We start from the raw sequence: 21,652 nt of genomic DNA, 5'->3' as shown, positions 1-21,652 counted from the left end.
TGAAGGGTAAGTCATCATGTACAATTTCATCAGTGCTCATCAAGCATTATCAAGCAACTCCTTCTGATTTATTTGAACCAGCTAAAGACCATCCTACTGTTAATGTAACACAGAAGATCGTTAATGTTGGGAAGGGTCATACAATTAATGTAATACTAGAGTAAAAGTACAACTAAAGTAAGTTCTGTTCAGACTAGGCCAGTCGCAATGGCTCACAATATATTTTTCCAACAATATTTGCACTAAATGAAACAATTGTAATTTTATGCCACTGATATAATTATAATGTAAAATCATAAAAATGCATCTGCACCCTTTGAAATAGCAATGACAATTTATTCTGAATAAAGTAAAATAAATATCCATAATCGGTTTAAATTAGAAATAAACACCCAAAGAAAAAATTAACAAAAATCTCACTGTGTTAACAAAAATGTCACTTTAAAGGTCCCATGTCGTGCTTTTCTGGTTATTACCCGTCCCCGTGTGTGTTATGTAGCTTTTTCTGCATGTAAACGGTCTGCAGAGTCACAAACTGCGTGCGTGCGTGCGTGCGTGCGGAGCTCCGCAGCATTACGTCAGTATGCCCCAGAAGAAAAAAATGGAAATAGAAAAATCTCCAACGAGGCGTTCTGGGGCAGCATAGACAGGTATTTTCTGTGTTAGAGTTGTACTCGCTACAGGGTGCACTCTGAGGGTTTGTGACTCTGCAGACCATTTACATGCAGAAAAACCTTCATAACACACAAGGGGACAGGTAATAAGCGGAAAAGCATGACATGGGACCTTTAATAAATACTTTTTTTTTTAAAACTATGTTAGATATTAGCAACAGCCAGTGTTGTAGTCAAGTCACCAATTCACGAGTCCAAGTCACTCTCGAGTCACCACTCTTCGAGTCCGAGTCACCAAGGGAAAGTCGTAGTCGAGTCCAAGTCCGAGTCACCCAAGGAGTGTCCGAGTCGAGTCCGAGTCATCATTACCTGTGTTCGAGTCCGAGTCCCAGTCCGAGTCACCTAAGAAGAGTCCAAGTCAAGTCTGAGTCACAAGTCTTCATGTATTAATCTTTGTGGATATATGTGTTGAAATGTAGCTGCTCCTCTACATTGATTTTATCCTGTCATGTTATACTAATCTGTCTATTGAACTGCTGTGAAGCGAGTTTGGCTACACTTCTTGTAATAGGCGCTATACAAATATAAAGCTTATTACTAATATTAATATTATTATTATTATTATTATATATAAATAAACTATATTTAAAATGAGTTACCTTTTAGAGAAGTGATTATATTTGTATGCCAATTTTTTTTTGCTATGGTAAAGTTTTCGTTTTGCACTTTTATTTTGATAGTAATAAGATCGGGACTCTTATTTTGAAGGAACTTTTACCGGTTAAATCGGTGTACTGATAAAGATTTAGCCCCAGAAAGCACATGGCTACTTAGCATGCAAAATGACGTCATTCTGCATGTTAAGTAGCCATGTGCTTTCGTGTTATGGCTGAATCTTTATTTATTGATTAGATCACGTTACTCTGATGATAGTGTTCAAGACAGCCTATATGTCTGAACTCGATCCTTAGAGTAATGTGTTATGGAGCCTTCTCTTCAATATTGTTTCCACATAACGAGCATTTTGCGCTGCTCTTTTCCAATGTGGAAGCAGAATGTGTGAAAGCATACAGCACGATGCGGTGTGTGTCTCCAGACATCTTTAGACTGGAATAGCGGGGCCCAGTACGTGAACTCGCCTTGCAGGTGCACACGCCAGGATAGAGGACATCAGACTCCAGAGAAAATGTGCTCGAGTCCGAGTCCAAGTCGGAGCGTCAATGTACAAGTGGAGTCCGAGTCATCGTGGGGGGAAAAATTCACGAGTCCAAGCCCGAGTCCAAGTCAGCGTACGTGATAATTCACGAGTCCAAGTCATCGTGCGCGAGAATTCACGAGTCCAAGTCTGAGTCGCGTCAAAACCGTCAATCAGTGCGCAAGTCCGAGTCGAGTCCCGAAAATCGGTACTCGTCCGACTCGAGTCCGAGTCCAGGACTCAAGTACTCCATCTCTGGACAGCAACACTTGGTTGAACCCGGTGCTGCAGAGGATACATTGATAATGTGATGGTTGTGACTGAGATAGTGGAAACATGACAGTAGCGTGTGTTCTCTGGTGATTCCACAGAGGGAGATGGTCTATGCCCCTCAGGACTCTTCACCCAACCGCCGCCTGAGCAACCCCCCCATGTCTTCCCAGCATTCCTCTTCCTCGGCCTCCCCTCAAGGCTCCCCGTCCCGCACCCGCCTCCTCTACAGCGGTGGCGGTCGGCCATCTTCATACGCCGGGCCGGCCCACCACACCCACTCCCTGCCCCACCCGCACCAGCAACCACACTCCCAGTCCCACCAGTCCTCCCCCCACCAGCAGCCCCTGCTCCACCAGCCGCACCACACCCAGCAGGCCTGCTTCGCCTCGTCCAGCGCCATCCTGGAGCGCAGGGACGTGAAGCCCGACGATGAGGTGGGGGGGTCCAGGAGCATGGTGCTGCTGCGGGGAGACGACCGCGGGGGAGGGGGGATTTACGCTGACCCGTACTCTCTGGGCCTGGACCCGGGGAGGCTGAGTCTCGCAGGGCCTCACTCCCCTCTACCGGCCAGAGCCGACCCCTACGGCTCCCTGTACCGGCGAGGAGGAGGAGGGGGGGGGAGGGGGGGGTGCAGGATCAATGCGATCACTCACCTCCTACACAGCAGCCGCTTTACAAGGAGAGCTGATGGAAAGCGGGGCCCTCTATAGACCCGGGGGACCGCTTTATAACGACGCCTACGCTGCGTCCATGTTGGCCATGGGGCTACGGGTGCCTCCCCCCTCTTCCCCACAGAAGATCCCCGACATGAGGGAGTCCTACGGGGGCACCATGCCCGGCCGGGGCTCCCCGGGCAGGCAGAGTTTGAGAAGGGACTCTGTGTCCTCGTCTGTGTTCGGGGACAGCCCCAAAGCGCGGGGCCAGGGCCCGGGGATGGGGCTCACCTCAGAGCAGCTCTGCCTGATGGCCGGCCCGATGGGGGAGGGAGGAGGCGGGGGGGGCTTCGGCTCAACTCTGCTGGTGAACGAGCCAGAGACCAGGTAGGGAGTATTTCTCAACACTTAATTCTGCATGCTGGTGTTCATTTTATCAGTTTAATTCTAACCCATGTTGCATGTTGATATAATCACAGTTAGTGTTACATAATGTTTGTGGCGTCCAAGCCAAGGACTTTTATTTTCTGGATGAACATATTCAGTCATTGTTTTTGTTAGAAACTGCGAAATGTTCATGCTTTAAGTTGTCCACACAGTGAAAAGGTGATACGCAGTGTTTTGAATTTTTAATTGGTTACTCTGATTGGCTACATATACATTAAGTAAAGAATATGCATACACTTAGTAGCTTAAATTAAAAGTTAAACCCTTTGCCCAATACAACGCACCATCTTGCCATTTTGTGTCTTGTTATGATCATCAGCTTATTGAGGCTAAAGCTAACTCATCTTAGTAAAAGCTGAGTAAGTCTGTTGACACTATCAGGCCAAAATGTGCATGTGTATCGGCCAGGTGATTCTGTAAGTTCCTACTTTAGTTCTGGACCTAGTGGGAAGAAATGATTGTTTTCATCCTTACAAATGTGAGGATTTTCTTCCTTTTCTTTGAATTTAATCCATTAGTGAATATTAACTGAAGTGGATTTGTTTTGGACTGAAAACAAAAGACCTTTCGATAAATTACCCAACATTACAGAAACTCTGATGGACATTATCTGCAATTATACTCTAAATGATTAATCAATTAATTTTGAAAATAATTAGTTAGTAATTATTTAAAAAATAATTATAGTTGTTATATGGAACCCCATTTGACAACGTTTGTTTCTTTGTGCCATCAACTATCTTTTTTAGAGTAGTATACACTCCAGCAGAGCAGGATTATATCAAACGAAAGGCTGTGACATCGTTTAGATGACAGTTTCCTAATGTAGGGTTTTAAGCTCTCAGAGATCAGACAGTTAGCTGGGGGTCAAAGAAACAACAACAAGGCTTGTGGGAGATTTACTTAACTGAGCAATTCTATTTAAATAATTGATTTCTTTCTACAATTCATAAATTCTGTTGTGAATCTAGTGGTTCTAATGCATGTGCATATTTGAGGGTATAACCATAATTACATATATGACATATTGTCCAGTACGTGTCATTATTCATTAGCTTTTTTTAACAAGTACAAACATTGATCTTGGAGCAGGATGAAAATGATCCCAAAAGTCCTTCCTTCCACGTACAAATGGGGCTTAAAATGGGAATGTAGTTTGAACACTGGGAGGGTTTATTAATATTTATTAAGCATTATGGGATAGTATTTTATGTATGTGTCTGTATGGAACAGGGAGCGTATGGAGGCCATGGAGAAGCAGATAGCCAGCCTGACCGGGCTGCTGCAGAGAGTACTGAGCAGAGCGCCTGAGGCAGAAAGCCCGTAAGACACACACACACACACACACACACACACACACACACACACACACACACACACACACACACACACACACACACACGTACAGTATGTTAAGACGCTCTTTTTATACAGACTGTTCTACATCTGCTACCTAATGCATTTTTCAGTGATCGTTTTTATTATTGTATATAACACGTAGTAAAATAATTAGACCATGTGTATTGTTATACATATTGTTGTAAAACTAGGACGTTTATTTACTGTAGGGCTTGTATCAAGTAGTTCAAAGCTTCAAATCTTTATTTATAACGTCAGCATTCAAACTCTTAATCCGCATTCCAATAGAGTGCCACAGTGACGCATCCTAAAACCCGGAAGTAAACTCCTTCTGGGTTCTCCGACAAAAAGCAACGCAATTTCTCCATAGGATTTTGGAAAATAGCTCGAAATAAGGTCTGTGGTTGACACAAATTGAAGAGACGGATCACGTTTTGTTCAGCCGGATAATCTCCACATGTTTACCCTACTTTTATAATTTTCGAATAATAAATCTATCGATCATAAATCTATCGATTAGATTTATGATTCGAAAATTATAAAAGAAGGGTAGACATTATTATCCAAAATCCTATGGGGAAATTGCATTGCTTTGTGTCGAAGGAACCGGAAGTGGTAAAATGCTAACTTACTACCGAGTTTTAGGACGCGTCACTGTGGCACTCTATGCAGATCATTTGATGTATTGCATTTATTTTCATTATATTGAAACTCTTATACATGAACAAATTATCATCCATTATTTGTTATATACGTTTGAAGAATTCGATTTCAATTGTGGCTGTGTATGATTGTTTCCAAGTCATGTCACCCAAACATTTCCAATAAGTCCAAAAGTATAAAAAAAGAGATACAAATAGATCAAATTAGTTCCATAATTTATAATGTTTTTTTATCAAAGAAATTACTCTTTTACTTTTTATTTAATTACAATGATACACATCTTTCTTATAAAATTGAAGATTTATTTTGAGGATTTAAACATTATTTTAGGGTAATGATGTCATTGAAATACCTAAATTGAAGCTTCAAATTACATTTTAAAATGACATTTGGTACAGCCCTGTATTTACTTTTCCTATACATGTAAATGACAGTTTTACATGACAGAATATGGCACTGATGTGTGCAAATGATCACGATTCGTGTCTGAAATACATATTAACTGCCTGCCCAATACTGTAGATCATGTCAGGAATACTAAACGAGTGATGTCATACTTAAGTACATTGTGAATAAAGCTGCACGTAGCCCATATATTCCCCACATTTTCGTCCATATATCAACAGCTTCTCAGTCACTAAGTCGATAGTGTGTTCTGGCTGGAAGTACTTTAACACTTGCCTCTTCCAGGGAGAAGATTGAGTCAGCCAGTGACTGCTCGGGAACCGACAGTAAGTGCTCACTACCAAAACAAAACGATTCCCTATCACTGCTTGTCACTGCTCCCCACTGCTGCCTGTTTGATAGCCACATAAATTGGCTCGTACTGCTCTCACAGAACTGCCGCTATTTCATTTTCTCTGCATAATTTTTAAGAGCCTCCCATACAGTATGTGATCATAATGGCTGACTCTGCTTCTTCATTCGTTGTGCTGCTGTGTAACTGGTGCCCATGCTTCTTGTTTTAGCTGGACGAACTAAAAAAAAGAAAGGTAGCTATGAGTTCCTGAAGTGTCTGGTACGTGTTCCCTTGTCTAGCCTTCCCCCTGTTGTCTTTATTCTCTCGCTTTTAGCTCCTAACACATGTTTGTGTGTCTTGGAAGATGTCCCTCCCTCTCAGTTGGTGTCTTTCACTTCCCCTCCTTTCCTATCTTCTTGAGTAAGAAACCTTTAGAGTTGCATTCATTTTGTGTGGGTTATTTATGGCAGGATCAATCTTTAAAAGTGTTCAAAAGGCTGCATGTTTTGAAAGCAACATAGATTTATTTAGATTAAGTACTCGGCTTGAGCTGCAGCTTCTCTGTTTTGAAGTATCCAAGAGAAATTGAATTATTTTTGTTATCAGAAATGTTTGATCCCATGTCAAACTATAGATAAGCCTGGATCTTCTTAATCTGATGCACTTTAAAGACTTTCCTATTTGGAGACCTAGTTTGGTTTGAACATTTATTTTTTCTACAATTTCAGTGATCCTTCACAATTTTCGATGAGTTCAGCCCTTTATGTTTCTATCTTTCTCCTGTTAAGATCAGGTATTGTTTGCCAGAACAAGAAAGTGTATATCGTCAGTGTTTATTTTAGTCTGATTGACTCAAACTGTTATCAGTTCAGACTGTCTTTGTGCTTCCTGTTAGATTCAGGACGACTGTGTCTGTCAGACTCCTCTGAAGCTCTCTTGAATTACGTGTAAATAAACACAAAAACACAACCGCGTCTGCAGGGTAAGAGTTTCTAGGACACACTGCAGCTACAGTGGGAAGTCATCACCTTGTCTGCAGAGGTGTTGAGGATATGACTTTGAATGTTGTTGGTATGGTAGCGTTTCAGAAGACTTTAGTCGATGAAAGTGCCCTCAAAATGCAACTCTAAAATCTGTTATCGATTATTGGAGTTATTTTCCCTGTGTTTTGTTCTGCATGATGCGTGTGAGTGTGACTCAACACCCACATTAATGTTATAGCATTCATCGACATATCAAATGTATCAGCTATGGTGGCCGACAGGTATTAACGTGCTTCAACAGCCGAAACACTCCCATTAGGAGAAACACGCTGCACTTTCAAAAACGATGTACATATAAAAACTAGTGCTGTCAAAATTATCGCGTTAACGGCAGTATTTTTGAATTAATTGCGTTAAAATATTTATCATTTAACGCATGTGCAGAATGGCCCGCCCCATACATGCCACCAGTGGCAGCGCCAGGGTATGGCTGGAGTAGGCTACACCCATACCAATAAATGGCTTAGCCCCACCATGAAAAATGATGTTAAAGTAAGCAAAATAAAGTCTGCCAACTCGCGCGGAGTAAATTGCACAGACAGCAGTTAGTAAGATTGATTTCAGTAGCCACGGTTTTGAAAACTTTTGTCACGTAGTGATTGTCTTCTCAATAGAACATCTTTGATAATGTCTTCTGGCCAATCAGAATCAAGATAACGGCGTGGTGTTGTTGCAGGAAGTCCCGACGGAGAATACCTTTGCTGTAGTACAGGGGTGCACATAACTGGTACGCAGGTTATGTGCGTAATCTGAAATGCGTACCGTCACTTGTGTCTCAAAGCGCATTTGCGTACCGACGTACTTGTGAAGCTTTTCCAGAAGGCGGTTAGATCACCGGACGACAGAGTCGGTCTCCGTGTGCACAGACAGGGCTGCTGTTAACGTCGGTCTGTACAACGGAACTGTGCCAAAACTACGCCAACCGGCTGCGGAGGGAGACTCCCCCCCTCACTGGAGAACTGCGCTAAAACAGCTGATCACAACGTTCACACTCTGCGGTCAAGAAGTACTCCACTAGCCGCCGCCGCCCCCCCCCCCCCTCTGTCGACTTTCCTGAAGTACTCCCCCGTTGATAGAAATCAACACGTAATGAACTAAGACCCCACGGTTTGATGATTGATAGGTGTGTGGGTTGTCTTTCATTTTGACATGCAGAAAAATGTTATAATAAACATACATACGTATGTTAAATGGATATATCCGCCTGCTTTCATTTATCTGTCCATTCCCAAAACAATATACATAAATAAATGGCATATTTTGGACATAGTTTGAATGGTGATTAATCATGATGAATTCATTTTTAAACTGATTAATCTGATTAAAAATTGTAATCGATTGACAGCCCTAATAAAAACACAAATGTGCCAAAACACATGCAAATGATGAAACATCTTCACCAACTTCACAACAAGCATTTAGAAAACATTAGCCAACTAATGTAATAAACAAAACACTGTGAATACAAAATGCTTCAAGAAGCTCAAACACAACGGAAACGGGTACGCCAAGGTATTCTCGCAGTTAGTCTGTTTCATAATTGTAAGTGTTTTGTCAGTATATTTGAAATGACTAGGTTAGCTATGTTAGCTAGTGAGATCTGCAATAATATCGGAAGGAATCATATTGCCAATAAAACTTAGATTTTAGTCAAGTTTCCACTGACAGTTGGACAACTTTATAATCCCTGAACGTCCATAAGCGCTCCATTCTCAGCTGTGTGCGTCACTTTTTAGTGTCCCCGTTTCCATTGTGTTTTGAGTGTTTTTTTATTTGCAGCGTTTTGTTTTTGCAGTGCTTTCAGTAAACTCTGCGGATGAGTTGTCAAGTTAGTGAAAGTGTTTCTTCATTTAATTGTGTTTTGGTACATGCGAGGGTTTTTTCATTGTTTTTTAAACTGGACCGTGTTTCTGTTTTAGGCTGTTGTAACGCGTTTGCCGCTGTCGGCCACCATTATTATCTCAGTTGGAAACACACTGATATTTTCGGCTATCAGAGGACTCTTTCATAATGGGAGAGTTGGTTGTCGTGGAATTTCAGTTTTTCACTGCTGATCCCGTTTGTCCATGAATCTTCCATGCTGTCATCATTGTTAAGTCTCCATAAGACTGTAATCTCCACCCTTGACCCACAGCACAGATAGAACTTGTCCTGAATTGCTGCTGCCAAATCCTGGAAACATACTGTGTCCAGTCAGACAAATTGTTTTTCTACTGGATGGACATCTGAGGTCATGAGAAACAAACCTTTGGGGATTTGTTTCTCTCGTGCTCTCTGCACGCTTCTTTGCTAGCTTTCGATTTGCTAGCTTTCGATTTGCTAACGGGGTTTCGGGACAACTTCTATTAGTTCCGCTGTGATCTGAAAGAACATCACCTGAGTTAAAGTCCTGTTATTTTGCTCGGCAGCTTTGACACCGTCGGCTCCCTTGGCCCTAATGCCACCTCCATCCTCGGGGGGGAACCAGCCCGTGACAGTGTCCCGTCTGCAGATGCAGCTCCACCTCCAAGGCCTGCAGCAGAACACCAATGCACTGCGCAAACAACTGTCGCAGCTACGCAACATGCAGGTGTGTGAAGAAAATGACCAGATCACAGGCATTATGGCTCTATACATCTTTGTCTCTTTTAGAATAAATTCTATATATTGTTATTATTACTTTAGAAAAGCTCTAAGTGGTAGCTTCTCTCTACTCCCACCTCTTAACTCAGGTTATCAAACAGCATGTAAGAAAAAGAAATATTAAGTGACATCCTTTTGTTATTATCGACCAAGAGCCCGAACGTTCATATTTTACATAAAACATTGTACATTCCACCGTAACGCCTTTATAATCTTGTGGAGTAAGTCGTTTTTATGCCTTTAACTTCAATTGAATGCATTTGTATGTAACACTTTAGAGATGTGGTTCTAAATGTATTTCAAGGATAATAACCTTTATAAAAGTAGAAATGACTGTACAATTCATTCTTTTCAACTACAGCTGCAATTATGTCAATCCACCCAAAATATACCTTAACCCACTCTTATAATAATCAAATATGTAATGGTAATTTTTTATAAAAAATTGGCCTAAATATTGGATGTATGGAATGTGGATTTCCTTTTTCCTATTTTAAATTGTTCTAAGGTGAACATCTCTGGGTTTTGAACTGACAAAAGAAAAATATTCAAAGATACTCACTTGGATGTTTTCACAATTTTCTTTTTTTTATTTATATAGAAATTACCTGGTGATTATGGAAAATGTTGGTTACAGTCCTAGTCTTACCTAGTATCTAATGTATGTTAGGGCGTGCTTGCTCATACATTAGTTTAGCAACAGTGTAAATACACATGACAGAAAGGTAATATAAACTAGGGCTGCACGATTTTGGGAAAAAATCTAATTGCGATTTTTCTGACAAATATTGCAATTGCGATTCGAATTGCGATATTTGTTTTTAAGCGACCCAACGGAAGTTTATTGTAAAATGCGGCCATAACTCCGGCTAGGAAGGTCGTATCAACGTACTCCCGTCTCTAGCACCCCCGCAGCCCGAGCTACGAGTGAAAAAACTAAACTTACATGAAACTTCCATTGGGTTGCTTTAAAGTCAAGCTTCAGTTTAAGATTCACCCTGTAATAGAAACACGTGATGGAGCAGTACTAACCTGACTCAGAAACCATCTAGGAAAGCTCCATTGGAAGCCATTTGGAAAGGGCAGGCACTTGGCAGGTTATTGGATCAATCTGTTTATCACCTTATATCATGGGCTACTTCTGATTGATTAACAATGGCTGGTACATGTGGAGCACAGCACTTCTGATTGGTGTGGATGACTGACACACAATAGTTCGAATCCCGCCTCGGCCGCCACTGCGTCAGGCCGTTGTGGCCTTGAGCAAGACACTTTACCCGCATTTGCTCCTGTGGGTAATGTCCGCAGTAATGACTCTTACATGTCTAATATGTGTAATGTGTACTTGTAAAGCGCTTTGAGCAACTGTAAAAGCACTCTAATAAAAAATGTAATGCATTATTATTATTAATTAAAAAAAAATGTTACAAAAAAAAAAATGTTAAAAAAAACCGCAGGCATTTGCGATTTGATAATCGCATCATTTCAAATCACGATTTCGATTTAAAATCGATTAATCGTTCCGCCCTAATATAAACCGTGTTTCTTGGTGTCCCAGCTGGAGAACCAGGACTCAGTGCTGGCCCTGCTGAGGCAGACAGAGTCCGAGCTCAGCCTCATGATGCTGGACGCCATGCGCACACAGGAGGACCCGCTCCAGAGACAGCGCCTCCTGGTGGAGGAGGAGAGACTCAAGTACCTCAACCAGGAGGAGCTGCTCATCCAGCAGCTGCAGTGAGTTCAGATCACCGTCCATGTATTTAAAAAACACAATAAATAAAGGAGAACACACAGGGACAGTATGGAGGGATATGAATCTGTGACCCTGGTCCCCCACAGTGACCTGGAGAAGTCGGTGGAGGAGCTGCAGAGGAACTCTTCGGTGAATCACGGCCTAGTGACGGAGCAGGACGTTGAGCAGAAGAGCAAAGAGCTGAGGATGCTGGGAGAAACGCTCACTGAGCTCAAAAGTAAGTGTGGTCGTGACCTCGAATGTGTGTGTCGGGAGATTACTGTGATGTTTCTCGTGTAGCATTTCATCACATTGCAAGCTTGATGCAGCCACTTAAAGCTTTCCCTGTCTGTCTCAGTGCTTTTACCCTGAAGCTGCCAAGCATTTCAGGGCAGCTGTTTTCAAAATGTTCAAATCCTTACTCTGTGTCCCACCCTGCTGTTTACAACTGCTGCAGCCTCATTACACATAAGCATGTTTCTTTCAAAACCATTGGCGAATGCTTCTACGAACAAACACTGTGTGGTGGGAATCAAAGCTGTTCTCTCTTCCTCATCTGTACCATAGAGCTCCATTGTTCTTGCATCTACAATACATTCACACTGTTGCCCTTGGTGACTTATATTATAATGAACACAAACCGTTGTTTATTTTGTATCAATCACATATTCACTAGAGGATCAAATGTGGATTATTCCGATGCTGAAAATAGTCCCCATCAAATGTCCTCCTGTTGGAGGAATACTAAATAAGACTACATTTCTGCTTGATTTGTAAAAACGAAACTTCCTATATATACCACCCAAACATTTATAGCAGGCCTATTTGGGATTTTACCATTTAAGGTCAAATATAAAATGGCATTATTTGTTATTAGTGCCAGTATCCAGGTAGTCCTGTTGCCGTATGTATTTCACTACAATGTGGTTTCCTAATGCTTCTCTTGTGGATCTGCTGCCATTTAAACATATAAGCACAAGCATTTCATATGGAAGATGGGATATTTAAAAAAAGAAAAGCTCAAATCTGTTATTAACTTCAAATATGGCCATGATGGTACCTCATCTTATTTGTGTCCAAGGTCCTTAGGCTCGTTTTAAGAGGATATGAATTGCTCAAATAAATAAAAACAGCTCTATACTCATACATTTAAATCTCAAGTGCAGCACTGTAGACAGCGTTTTTTGGGGTCAAAGTTCAAGTACTGGGATTGCTAAAGTACTACGTGTACAGTATGTAAAATTGGTGTAAAACAAAGTCACTGATGAATATTAATGAATCCTCTCAGGCTTGATATTCATGAAGTTCCAGATTTAGCCTCTTGTCCTGCGACTCTGACCTGTGTACTTCCCCTCTCCATCTGGAATATTAATGAGTACTTCCTCTGAACCGAAAGGAGTCTTTTGCTCCTGCCACATTTTACTCACTGTGGCCTTAATGTACCCTGCACTTTAGAAGATATTAGGGGGAGAAAAGAGGGCTTGGCAGTTATACAGAATTTGGCAGTTATACAGAATTTGAGTCATATGACAATGATGGTCGTAGCCGAGTCGTAGATGGCTTCAAACATCTTTTACATGACGTGGTTACTGCAAATGGTTATTTTTTATTTTAATTATGAATGAGCTGCTTAAAATTACGTGAATTTAATAAAAATGCTTTTATTTAATACTGTATGCTTATAGAAGCATTCGAAACATGTTTAATTCCAAACACGTTTTACGATAATTTTTTTAACCACTATTTTTGGTTTCAACAATTTATACAAACATATGAACATGTACCGTAACTTTACAAAAAAAAAAAAGGGGATATTCGTGTGTAAATGTATGTACGCATTATTTCAGTTTGAACAGTTCTTGGCCATGATAAATGGGGTTATTTTTTGCATTTTCTTTAAAGAAAACATACCTTTCAAGTCATAGGGTCCATGTTAGACTAGTTTCTACTGACCACTTCTAGTTAGCATGTCCACCTGGCGCCTACAATTGCATCATTGTCCGTTTATTCAGTGTTTTCTTTTATTTAGTGTTTGAGTGGCAGTTGGAGCGTGAAGTGTCCACACATACACCCACAGACCAACACAGGCCGGCTTTTTGTTACCGCACATCCAGCATGCCCTTCCCTCTCGCTTGGCCGACCTCCACTGAATCCTCCTGCTGGATATGACAAGACAATCCAACAGCATCCTGTCTTCCTCTCCTATATTCCCTTCCCTCTTTACCCCCCCTCTCTCCGCCTCCATTCTTCCACACATCATTATCCCTCCCCCCCCTGCAGACCAGTTCCCCGGCCTGCAGAGTAAGATGCGGGTGGTGCTCAGGGTGGAGGTGGAGGCTGTGAAGTTCCTGAAAGAGGAGCCTCACCGTCTGGACGCCCTGCTGAAGCGCTGCAACACCATGACTGATGCGCTCAGCTCGCTCCGCAGGTATACATCTCAAACACTCCTCAGTTCACTCACATGATACCTCACTATCCAAGGTCAGCTCACATACTGTACTGTTTCCTCTCGTAGGCGTTTTTATGGGGATTTACTTCTAGACAGCTGTAGGATTCAAACTTCAAACTCAGTTTTGTGCTGAAAAACAGTGCTGCAAGGGTGTTGTCATACCCCAATTTGATGGCAATTCATTTCTTACTTTGAGAAATATTAAAAAAAAAAATTGCTTGTACAACAAAAGATATAGTATCCACACAAAGACTTACATACTTTTACCTGCAATCTATACATAAATTCAAATAAATAAAAAGGTTAGGTAGAAAGACAAAATCATTGAAAGACCTCTTTTAAAAATGTTCAGATTGAAAAAAGAACTGCCTTGAAATGCGTTACAGTGAACGACAAGATGTCATACAAAAAATGTCTGAAAAATAAATAAATGCGAAACAGGTCTGTCTCTTATGCCACTTTGGGCTCTGAGAGTGTGTGATGAAAAATGCATTAATTCGGACAATGATAACATTTAAATGAATAAGAAATAATCAGAAACATAGGATTACCTCTTGGTTCAAGGCACCGACTATGCAACTGGTTTGAGTCTGGCTTGAGACCTTTGTTGCAAGAGCTGTTCATTTTAAAAAGGAATACAAAATGTGTCATCTTTAATTGATTGTACTTTGCTTCCTTCATTGTGTCCTGTGTGTATTGTAGTTTCTTGTATCCCTCCTATATGTACAGACAAGTGACGGAGGGCATGTGGAAGTGCCCCGAAGACCTCCCCAGCCAATCACAGAAGAGATCTGAGGACATGAGCCGCTGCTCGGACCTGGACATCCTGAACAGTCCTCCTCTCAGCCTCACGGACATGAGCTCCTGCTCTGGCCTCGCCAACTGGATGCCCGTATCCGCCGGCGACGCAGACCCCTCGGGCCCCGAGCAGGACCTCCAGCCTCTAATGAGCTTCAGGAACCGGGTCCTCGATGAGCTGCCGAGTCGGCGGGCTGGAGATAAGTCCGTGTCAGCTGAAGTCAGACTGGTAATGAGATGCTGATTATGTCTTTTCGATGATACTTATTTTTCACAACAACAGAGTATAAGGGCCATGTCGGTAAAATAATTATAATTATGGAGTTTGAGGACGAGGACTAATATCGTGAGAATTTCAAAGATGAAAGTTGGAAATAAAAATAAATGCATGGATTATTTGAGATCTAAGTTTTCCTGTTGAAGAAGAAATCATACCTGAAGAATAATAGATAATAACAGTTCAATTACAAAATAAATAACTCACATATTAAAGAACCAACAAATAATTGAATATTGTTTTAAAATGTCACAAATTTGTCGCTGAATACATGAGGGGATATAAAAAAATATATTGCATATAAAAAAAACATGTATTCAGTCATTGTCAGAAATATTGTTACTTACCCTAGCAACCCAATAACAACAAAATGTCACTTCCAATTCAGTGATATTCCTTTAAATTAAAAAGGCACACAGGAAATATGTTAAATGTTTTGTTTTCATATGATCCAATCACTTTTCCTTCAATTTCTGTACTTTTGGGCAACTTGATTTTCAAACGAAAGTACTATGTATCCTTTCGTTAACTTTAACAACACTAGTATGCACATTTTTCAACAGGTAGTAATACCTGTCCAGATTAGCCAGATGGCACAATGTCCATTTACACTTAAATGTCCTATTGAGAATCTGTTCACACACCAGCAGCAGTGTGTGAACAGCTCTCATTTATCCTTGTAATATTAGAAAACACTGCATCAATGTGTCTTACTTATGTTTTCCCAGCTTGGCCTGATAGTAGTTAGCATGTCACAGCTCATCACTCTGTGTGTGTGTGTGTGTGTGTGTGTGTGTGTGTGTGTGTGTGTGTGTGTGTGTGTGTGTGTGTGTGTGTGTGTGTGTGTGTGTGTGTGTGTGTGTGTGTGTGTGTGTGTGTGTGTGTGTGTGTGTGTGTGTGTGTGTGTGTGTGTGTGTGTGTGTGTGTGTGTGTGTGTGTGTGTGTGTGTGTGTGTGTGTGTGTGTGTGTGTGTGTGTGTGTGTGTGTGTGTGTGTGTGTGTGTGTGTGCGTCAGGCGGCAGAGCGGGACTGGGAGGAGAAGCGTGCCAGCCTGACCCAGTTCAGCGCGCAGGACATCAACCGGCTGCTGGAGGAGACGCAGGCCGAGCTGATGAAGGCCATCCCGGACCTGGACTTCGCTGCCAGGCACATAAACAAGCCTGTGGTGCCCCCCAAGCCCCACATCACCATCCCAATCACCTCCACCACAGCCACTTCTCCTGCAGCTGGCCCCACGGGGACCTCCAGCGCCACGCCCAGCGGGGACCAGCAGCCCAACAAAGTGCAGATGGCTGCCCAGAAGTTAAACAGCTTGGAGGGGGGAGGTTCACATCGAGGGTCCGGTGAGTGTCTCCATACCAGCTATGCAGTGATTTCAGTTTATTTATGTTGAAGTATTTTAAATTGTTTACAATTGTTAAAAACTGTACCTCACTGCGTTGCTTTAAAAAATACCCAAAAAAAATGCCAGTGTTATTTTATCTACATTTTAAGTGTTGTATATGTTGTACTTAAAGTTTGCCATTTCTACTGAACTCAAGCAATTGTTTGTATATAGATTGAAAAGATAAGATTGAGAAGATAGATTGACAATTGTCATTTTTAACATTATTTAGGTAACGGATCTGAATAAGCCCAATGGCTCCTTCGCCTCTACCCGCACTGTTCGTCATGTCATCTGTTCTGTGTGTGTATTATTCAGTCGTGCCAAAGCATTCAAACCAGTGTTCTGTGTTTGCAGTGGATCTCAGCGTGGCCAGCAGGTATCGCACAGAGAAGCCCTCCAAGTCCCCGCCTCCCCCCCCACCTCGCCGAAGCTTCCCCTCTGCACACGGCCTCACCACCAACCGCACCGGAGACGTCGTCGTCACCTCCAAGAACATGAAGGTGAGATGCTCTGTAGGCGTGAGGTCAGTAGTGAAGCGGTGGAAAGGTCTGTCACACTGACTGGATGAGTATGCCCTCAGACGCCATCTGACTGAGGCGTGCCTCGGATAATCAGTTACACACAGGTGTGACGGAATTGCTTTGCTCCTTTACTCAAATTAAAATGATAATCCCTCACTTTGAAAAGAATCTGTTACGGAAAAAGGTTATTTATTTTACTTTTAGCGCTTTTCCCCCTATTAACTAATTATTATTTGTATTATGGATTCATATCCCCAATACTAAATAGATTGTTCTGTAAAGATTGTGAGATTGCTGATAAATTGACCCACAATCCCAAAGTGACCCACTCAGCAACATTATTACTAAAACATATTAAAACACAAACAAATGAAAACAGCCAATATTCACATGTGTGATGCTGCAACAATAAATAGTTTGATATGAATATGATTTGAACATTCAAAATAGTTGCCACAAGATGTGATCGTAAAGTACCGAGGTGACCAAACATAAAGGAAAGGCTCAAGAACACTGGTTACACGACAGATATAATAACCAGTGTTGATCTTGTTGTTAAAGCTAAGGTAAGAGGGCCATGCTGAATACAGCCTAGCTATTGGACATGACTGTGTGTTTGCTCCAGGAGTGACAGCTGCCATTAACACACTGGCCGGTTTGTTCCCTGAGAGCGAGCGAACCTCGCAGCTCCTAAATAAATACACCACAGCCGGCAGTTTGAATGAATGATGTGACAGTGAGTGTCACTGAGAGCGGAGCTGCTTTACGTCTCAACAGCAGCTGTTTAATTTCTAATCTTAATGACATGTCACAGATGAAACCCACCTCTATAGCGCCGCGGGTTGAAACCTTCAGTGTTTCCTTAAAGGAGCCCTATTCTGCCAAGGCGTTCTCTCCAGAGGGAGTTTCTCTTCCACACAGTCCCCCCTGTCTGAGGTGCCTCCATTGGACTCCTTTGTTTACTTCTGTAGCATCAGAAAGACACTGCACCCAACACTTCTATTGGGTACAACAGAGCCGGCCAGCTAACCAATCAGAGCAGACTGGGCTCTGGTTACAGACAGAGGGTGAAAAGAGGTGCTGCAGCACAGGCAGTATGAGAGAGATAAAGAGCTTTTTGAACATTAAAGCAAGGAGACACGACCCAGTAGAGACACTACACACTGATATGGACCTGGACATGAGCAGAACACGGCCCTTTAAAGGAGCCAGGTCCATGGAACCTTATATTTAACAGCGTCTGCAAACCGAACCAAAGATTATTTACAATATGTGATAGTTTGACTGCTCGTGTTTCTTGTTATGCTGGAAGTTATACAGCACAGACAGTATGAGAACAATAAAGAGCTTTTTGAACATTAGAGCATGGAGACATGTCCCAGGAGAGACACTACATACTGATATACACCTGGACATCAGCTTAATAGGGCCCCTTTAAACATCTTTAACTGTTTTGTTCGGCACAACTTGTGTGAAGTTTAAAAAGGCACTGTCAGCAAAAACAAAATAAGAAAATCATATAAATTAGATGTAGCTTAAAATAGTTAGCTTCACCAACAGTCCCCGTGGTGTTCCATGTAGGGATTTAAAAACATGCTGGATATGACATGTACATCAGTGAGCTTCCTGTTGGCTGGAGGCATTTTAAGGTTTTGGTTTGAGGCGAGAGAAAGCTGCTGCTCTAAAACCTCCCTGATCTCCCTCATCCGTCGCTCTGTGAGGACACTTCCTGAGTAGAATTCACCTCTGTCTCCACAACAGTCTGAATCCTTCAAGGCATGCGTTTCGAAAAAGAGCTGAACACTCAAGGACCCCTCCCTTTTTGTAGCTGTCCACACAAGCAAGGTGGCAGTATACATCGAAAAGATTATCTCAATGTTATTCAATAACTCCAATAAAACACACGTTTTTATCTTAAATACCTGTACTGTAGCAAGGGCAAAGAAAAAAAATTAGAAAACTACAATGATGGAAACAACCACAAATCCAACAATGAGGGGGGGTTTCTTGTCACTTCCTTTTAATGTCGGACATAGAAAAGTGCATGCAAATAATGATTAATGTTTAATCTGTTTAATTGATTTCGGATGTTATAACTCCTGGCAACCCCTGTACTATTGATCTTGACCGAAAAATAAGCAAAATATCACAAAAAATCACTTTTCATCTTGTTGGAGTATTCGGTTAAAGAACGAAGGACACTCACAATCAATACAGAGCTCTGTTTGTGTTATGTTGGGATGTTGAGAAGATCTGTGTAGTGATATTTGGTGTTTATGGTTATCGATACTCCATCAGCGTTCAGCACACACTAAGTGTTGCCGAAGTTCTGCACCACATTACAGGCTGTGACCTTTACTGTCTATACACCTACTGCACAACACATCCTGTTGTCTCATAGAAGTCAATATACTGAAGAACATGAAAAACTAAGGCTGCAAATAATTTGAAAAATATTTCCTTATTCATGAATTAGCTGATCATGTTCTCGATGAATCGTATACTGGTTTGGTAAATAGTGAAACGTTTCCATCTCAGTTTCTCTTAGTCCAAGGTGATGTCTTTAAATGTCTGAAAGGTATGAAAGGTGTTCATATGAAAACAAAATGGAAGCATGGCAGGTTTTAATGACGTCTTCTTCTTTATTATCATTAAAAAAAATGATAACATTTAACAATAACTGAGAAGTTGACGTATATTATTCAGTCTGTTGACATTAGGGCTGCAGCTAACAAATAATTATGGATTACTATATTCAATTCTTCACTTATGTGTTTCTTCTATAGAATTACCCCAAATAATGAACAAATAAATGCCTAAAGTGATGTTTTCAAATATCTATTGTATTCTACTAACAGTGCAAAGCCCACTAACATTCAGCATATCATCACATGAAAATATAATGACAAAACAGGACCGTAGAATATCATTGTACTTAAAAAGAATACCTTCTGAAATGGTTACTCTGTGTAAATCCCAAAACATTTGTAAGTCACCAGTGAGGCCTTTGTGGAAATAAAAAGAACTGTCTGGAAGTAATGGCTGGTCCACTTGAAGGGGCAGACTGTGCGCTGTATGCACTCTACTACCTGGGCATGTAACCTCTTACATTCTCCTTTAAGATGGAAGAAGATGGGGACATGCCTAAAACTCTGGTGAAGCTGAGGCGGACCCCCTGTGACACCCCCCGCCCCGCCTCCACCCCGCCTGTGATCACAGCGTCCGGCATTCAGGACGACGACGACGACGACGACGACGAAGAGAGGATCATAGCCGAGCTCGAGGTAAATCACTGATTTATTCTCAACACATTGTTGATGTGTGCTCCTGAAGCTTGTTAACATGTTTCTGCCACACTCTCTCACGTCACGGATCACAGATATTTCAAAGAACACCTGTAAAAGATTGTAATAAAAGCACCCAGCCAAAGGCCCCCCCCAGCCCTCGCTGCATCTTTGGGTCCTTGGGCAGAAAGGTAAAGTAAAAAGCGGCCCTCTCCGGCTTCCACGCCTCTGGACTGTGCTTCTACTGACTCCCCTTTGCCGTCCTCTTCCCTTTTTGATTCTCTACTTTACTACAGCTTTTAAAACTACTAACACCCAAACTGTCAACTCCACGGATCAAGATTACACAACACATCTTTTCAAAGTGTTCTAAGTCAGTTTTAATCACAGAGAGGTGTACACAGTCTTTCATTGTGTAACGTTTTGAAACTACTCGAAGTCCCTTAAGCAAATAATGTAGTAATGTTGCATAAAGCCTCTGAGGTTGATTCCTTGCCCTTGTGTTTAAGGCTTTTACCTTAGTTTATGTTAGTTTACTAAGCAACACGTTTTTTTAACTTAACCTGCATTATCGTCCCTAGCAACAAATCAAATACACAAAAAGAAACAAAACTGGAACGATGTTGCTCTCCGCGAAGAGTATGATACACAATACAATAAGAACATGTATATTATGTATAATATATTAGTTTTTATTTTGAAATACACAGTCCCTTTATTACTTTCTAAAACATCTCTTAGGGTCCAGAAGTTGTCTTAGAAAGGCTCCTTGTCTTTAATCACCATAATTAAAGCCATCGTCCCACAGATGATTTCACTATTATAAGACTGGTGGTATAGATCCCTTTAAAAAGTCCTGAGGAAATGGTTACTATTGACCTAGCAACAGAATACTTGTACATCTAAGGGTAAACACTTAAGTCTACCTTACAACATCTTAAGGAAATCCTTTTTGGATTTGAAATAACACTTATTGGATTAAAGCAGGGATGTCAAACTAAATGTCATCACGGGCCACATCAGCATTATGGTTGCACTCAAAGGGCCGATTGTAACTTTAAGACTATATACAAATACAGATATAAATATTTAATATAATAAAAGAAAGTATTATATTACATTATTGCCTCTACATTGGATTGTTATCGGATAGGGTAAACACTTCATAATTAACTACGCCTGAAAGCAGAAGTAAGTGCAAGTCTCTTCAGTGAGAATGTCACAAAATGATCATCATTTTTTTTTTTAAAGTTACAATTAAAAATAAAAAGTCAAATTCTGACAACAAATCAAATTCTATTAATCAACCATCAAGAAAAGTTATGTTCCGGTAACACTTCTACATCTCAATCACAACATTATATGGACGTTTCTTTCAAGTATCTACTATAGAAGACCAAGTTAACCAAATAGAAAAGATAAAAACATTTGAACGCAGATGCTCTACTGAACTTCTCTTTCTGACCTCGTTAACAGTTCCTCTGCTGCTTCCTCTGAGCTCTGCATATACTGTGTGTTTGTGTTTGATGGTCTCAGTTAACTGCAGCTTTAGCAGTGCACACATTGTAATTGATGGTGTGATGTGCAGTGAGTCACA

General features: G+C 41.3%; 1 protein-coding gene across 1 annotated transcript in view; it reads left to right on the top strand.

Moving 5' to 3' along the window:
* Nucleotides 1-21,652, top strand: part of srcin1b (SRC kinase signaling inhibitor 1b) — a 163,162-nt gene that overhangs the window by 131,303 nt on the left and 10,207 nt on the right. Inside the window, 13 exon segments of the mRNA XM_071206758.1 lie at nt 2,181-2,693; nt 2,695-3,122; nt 4,416-4,505; nt 5,895-5,935; nt 9,395-9,555; nt 11,167-11,342; nt 11,448-11,578; nt 13,621-13,768; nt 14,492-14,816; nt 15,879-16,206; nt 16,605-16,750; nt 19,894-20,055; nt 20,151-20,246. Coding sequence (XP_071062859.1) covers nt 2,181-2,693; nt 2,695-3,122; nt 4,416-4,505; nt 5,895-5,935; nt 9,395-9,555; nt 11,167-11,342; nt 11,448-11,578; nt 13,621-13,768; nt 14,492-14,816; nt 15,879-16,206; nt 16,605-16,750; nt 19,894-20,055; nt 20,151-20,246 — 2,745 coding nt within the window.

Source organism: Pseudochaenichthys georgianus, chromosome 19 (assembly GCF_902827115.2).
Source record: "Pseudochaenichthys georgianus chromosome 19, fPseGeo1.2, whole genome shotgun sequence".
In the NCBI taxonomy this organism is placed as follows: Eukaryota; Metazoa; Chordata; class Actinopteri; order Perciformes; family Channichthyidae; genus Pseudochaenichthys; species Pseudochaenichthys georgianus.
The sequence above is the reverse complement of the archived record's forward strand: the minus strand, read 5'-3'. Positions and strand labels throughout refer to the sequence as shown.